This window comes from Anarrhichthys ocellatus, unplaced genomic scaffold (genome assembly GCF_004355925.1).
Source record: "Anarrhichthys ocellatus isolate YVR2014 unplaced genomic scaffold, GSC_Weel_1.0 scaffold2, whole genome shotgun sequence".
Classification (NCBI taxonomy): domain Eukaryota; kingdom Metazoa; phylum Chordata; class Actinopteri; order Perciformes; family Anarhichadidae; genus Anarrhichthys; species Anarrhichthys ocellatus.
In genome coordinates, this window is record NW_022280032.1 from 15,757,165 (window position 1) to 15,760,721 (window position 3,557).

Genomic DNA, 3,557 nt, shown 5'->3' on the forward strand with positions numbered 1-3,557 from the left:
ACACACACACACACACACACACACACACACACACACACACACACACAGCAGCTCCCAGAGTCCCCTGTCTTCCAGACTTGCAGAGGTCTGACAGGAGAGAGGATGATGTCATCATCCTCTCCAGCTGGGGAAGAGGTTAACCTGCAGTCAACAAGATCACTCTCTGCTTTACCACACGTACACCCAACGTATTCTCTGTTCTACAGGGAGATTAACAACAATTAAAGAGGAATTAAACATAATGTGATTATTGCACAGATAAATAGATGTAATTTTTAGATTTAGTCATTTTTCCTAGCGGTGGACTTGAATTATTTTCTCCTTTTTTTTTTTTTTAGTTGATTATTCATTTGGGCTTAATGACATCAGAAAACAATGACAAATCAGTATTACCTAGAGTCCTAGATGACATCATCAAAAGTTCAAAACTCGACTACCCAAAATATTCCGTCACCGTTAATGATGGGACAAACGCTGGAACGATCAAATGTGCATTTTTGCTTGAAAAATGACAAATGAGTACTTAAATATAAAGTAGTTGCCATTTATGTCCTGTCATGCACGTTTTCAACGGTGCCCTTTCACCTACTTCTCTCATGTGCACAGGTGTAAATGGACTTTCAACTACTGGAACTGATACTCACAATCTCCTTGGCTCAGTGTGAGTTAGCACTCACATTTCAGAATGGGAAATATTCAGGAGCACGTAGAGTCACTGCAGAGGGAGCATCACATTTGAGAGCAGCTGATCGAGGTGTGCGGCTTAATCTGCAGATTCACAAATCTGCTATATTGTTGCACACAAACCGCTATGTCACAGCGGGGCGAAACGAAGGCATCAGGTTTACCCTGTTTCTTCATCTGTGCCCGCATCCCTTCAGAGACCTCCTGCTTTGAGCACTACTTGATATCAGATTTAGGTCTTACGTCTCCCCTTCACACCTCCCCCTGAACAATGCGTCTAATCGACTGATTGCAACTCTGATAGTAATCATGAAAAATGTTCATAGATTAAAAAAAACACTAAAGCAGTACTGCACACTCATTTGGAACATCATCCACCGAGACCCAAAACAACTAGAGAAGCTACCTCAGTGTAGAAGCAGTGTAGCAGTAAAGCTCCAGTTGACACTTTTCCGTCATCATCACAGTATATTGGCCAACCCAACTCTCACCATATTCATAAATGTCACCATCGTCACTTTGTCCCACTGTCTGCTGTCTCACAACCAGAATTTGCTCACGTGTAGTCATTCCTGTTTACCAACAAATGCAATACCTGCTGTTCTGTGTTTCTCAGGCTCCAACAAGAAGAGGAATCATCTCAACCAGAAGGTGAAGCAGCCTGACTATAAAGTAGCCTACGTTCAGCTGGTGAGAAGACACACGCACACACATGTACACTCATCCTCCCACTCCCAGTCTTTTCTGGTTGGTGTGTTGTTTGAGTAGCGTCAGCTCAGTGACTCCTGTTCTGTACACAGTGGGAGGTGGAGACCCCCCCTTCCACAATCACTTTTTCTCTCCAACACACCCAATCCTCTGTGTGTGTTTTTTTTTCTTATTAAACACAACACCCAGGGGGAAAGGGCATTTTAAGGGCCTTGAGCCTTCAGCTTTTGTGTCATGAGCTATTTTTGAAAGGGGGACTTGCTGGGTGAGGGAGGTGAGAAGGGTTAGTTGATGTCCCCCCCCCCCCCACCCCCCCACGGAGCCCCGAGGGGCCGGCAGCCTTTTGAAGGCGAGCTCTCAAACTCACTCTCGGACAAATGCAGGTACGAACAGACGAACGATAAAACTGAACATCGGTGTGCACACACATGCTCCAAACATTTTTAACAAGCGCTGTTCCTTCACCTTCCATTTCAAATGTTCTCATGAGGGAATCCTCTCATGCACACACGCATACGTAGATGCACACAAATCACCCTACCTCGCGTCTCTCTCCTGTGTGGTTCACACACTCTGGCTGGCCCCCTTGAGAAAGGGGAGAAAGGGCCCGAGGGTGAAAGGTCGTCTTTGGTTACGTGCCAGACTTATTACAGGAAATATTGAGATATGTTTATCATCTGGTGTAGCTCTCATTTCTGTGCTCGTGTGCAATAGAAGGAATGTGAGCAATCATGTGCACTTAGTGTGTGTGTGTGTGTGTGTGTGTGTGTGTGTTTCGAAGGGACACCCAGAATCCCTCATTGCATCACAGCTGTTGCCTTCACACCTGTGTTTGAGGTGAGAGTTGGGTCAGGAAGGCCCATTCCCTGCACGTCTTGACAAATGTTTGAAGTCTGTTAGTCTTTGAAATCAAACAAACCTCCCTCCAAAAATGTCCAAAAAAAAGCAACTGTTTGATGCAGACGTGAAAAGCAAGGGGCCTTTGTTTTGGTGCCTGCCGTTTTGATCTCGTCCAGACAAATCAACAGCGGTGTAGACGCTTGTTTACGCCGCGCCGCCCACCCAGCCATCAATCTTGAAATGGATGAATAATGAAAATTGTCTAAACACGACATTTGAAAGAGGATACATAATTGAAGCAGCCATGAATCTTTGAACGGGGAGACTTCCTCTTCTCTGACACCAAGGAAGTGGCCTGTGATTTTTGTGTGCGTCTGGAATTCCTCGCGGAGTCAGCAGTGATGCTTCTGTCTCACCAGATGCACACGACGATGATAGGTGTGAGGATGCAGAATGACACAGACACACGTTCACACACACATCTGTGACATGTGTGCATCATTCATGCATGCCCATCCCCAGAGGACTTGTGTCATTCGCTCTGTAGTCGCAATCACGTCGCGGTTTTCTGAAGTCACGCTCATTTGATGGTGAACAGTGGGTAGAAATGCTCAGATGCAGGCTCTCTTTGTGCTTAAAATCGCTTGATATAAAACCGAATATCCAGCCTATTTCTCTGGCAGGTTTTTGGAAAAAAACATTCTCTCGCTCAACTCTCTTTCCTACCTCGCTCTCTTTCTTGTGTAAGCACTCACACAAACTCGCGCACACACACAGAGCCCCCAGAAAACCCTCCTTTCTTTTGCAGCGGTGGGTAGAAAACAAGATTGTTCCTAATTGACTCCACATGTGGGAGAGTGTTCTGTGGGTCGATGCTCACACCGCGGTCCCCCCATTCTACCCTCATCCTCCCCTCTCCCGCCTCTCTCCCCTGCTCCCTCCATCAGCTAATATTGCAGCAGTAATACTCTCCCTCTCCCATTCCTTGCTCTTTGTTTGTGGTTGAAGGGAGGCCTCCCGTTAGAGGGGTTCTGTGACTGCCATTTTCCTCAGGCTTAAAGGGGGGGACCCCAGTAACAGTAACATGCAGACATGTGTGAAATGTGCACGGTGTGTGGGAAAGTGTGTGTGCGTGTGTGAGGGGATCACACGGGGCCGCTGGGTGGGGGTCGGGGGGGTTGACTAAGGGTATGATGGAGTCATGCCAGAGCAGGGAGGTCCAGAGACGGGGCAAAGCGATCAGTGGGAAGGGGAAGAGGATGTGTGCGTGTGTGTGTGTGTGTGTGTGTGTGTGTGTGTGTGTGTGTGTGTGTGTGTGTGTGTGT

The 3,557-nt window shown here is 47.0% G+C and overlaps 1 protein-coding gene across 2 annotated transcripts in view; it reads left to right on the forward strand.

The window, feature by feature from the left end:
• The window catches only part of mrpl23 (mitochondrial ribosomal protein L23), a 31,621-nt gene that overhangs the window by 12,984 nt on the left and 15,080 nt on the right, over nt 1–3,557 (forward strand). The window contains exon 4 of one of the 2 annotated variants that reach the window (XM_031861180.1): nt 1,301–1,374. In XM_031861180.1, the coding sequence (XP_031717040.1) occupies nt 1,301–1,374 (74 nt within the window). The remainder of the gene's footprint in view (nt 1–1,300; nt 1,375–3,557) is intronic. The other variant, XM_031861188.1, reaches the window with a different exon arrangement.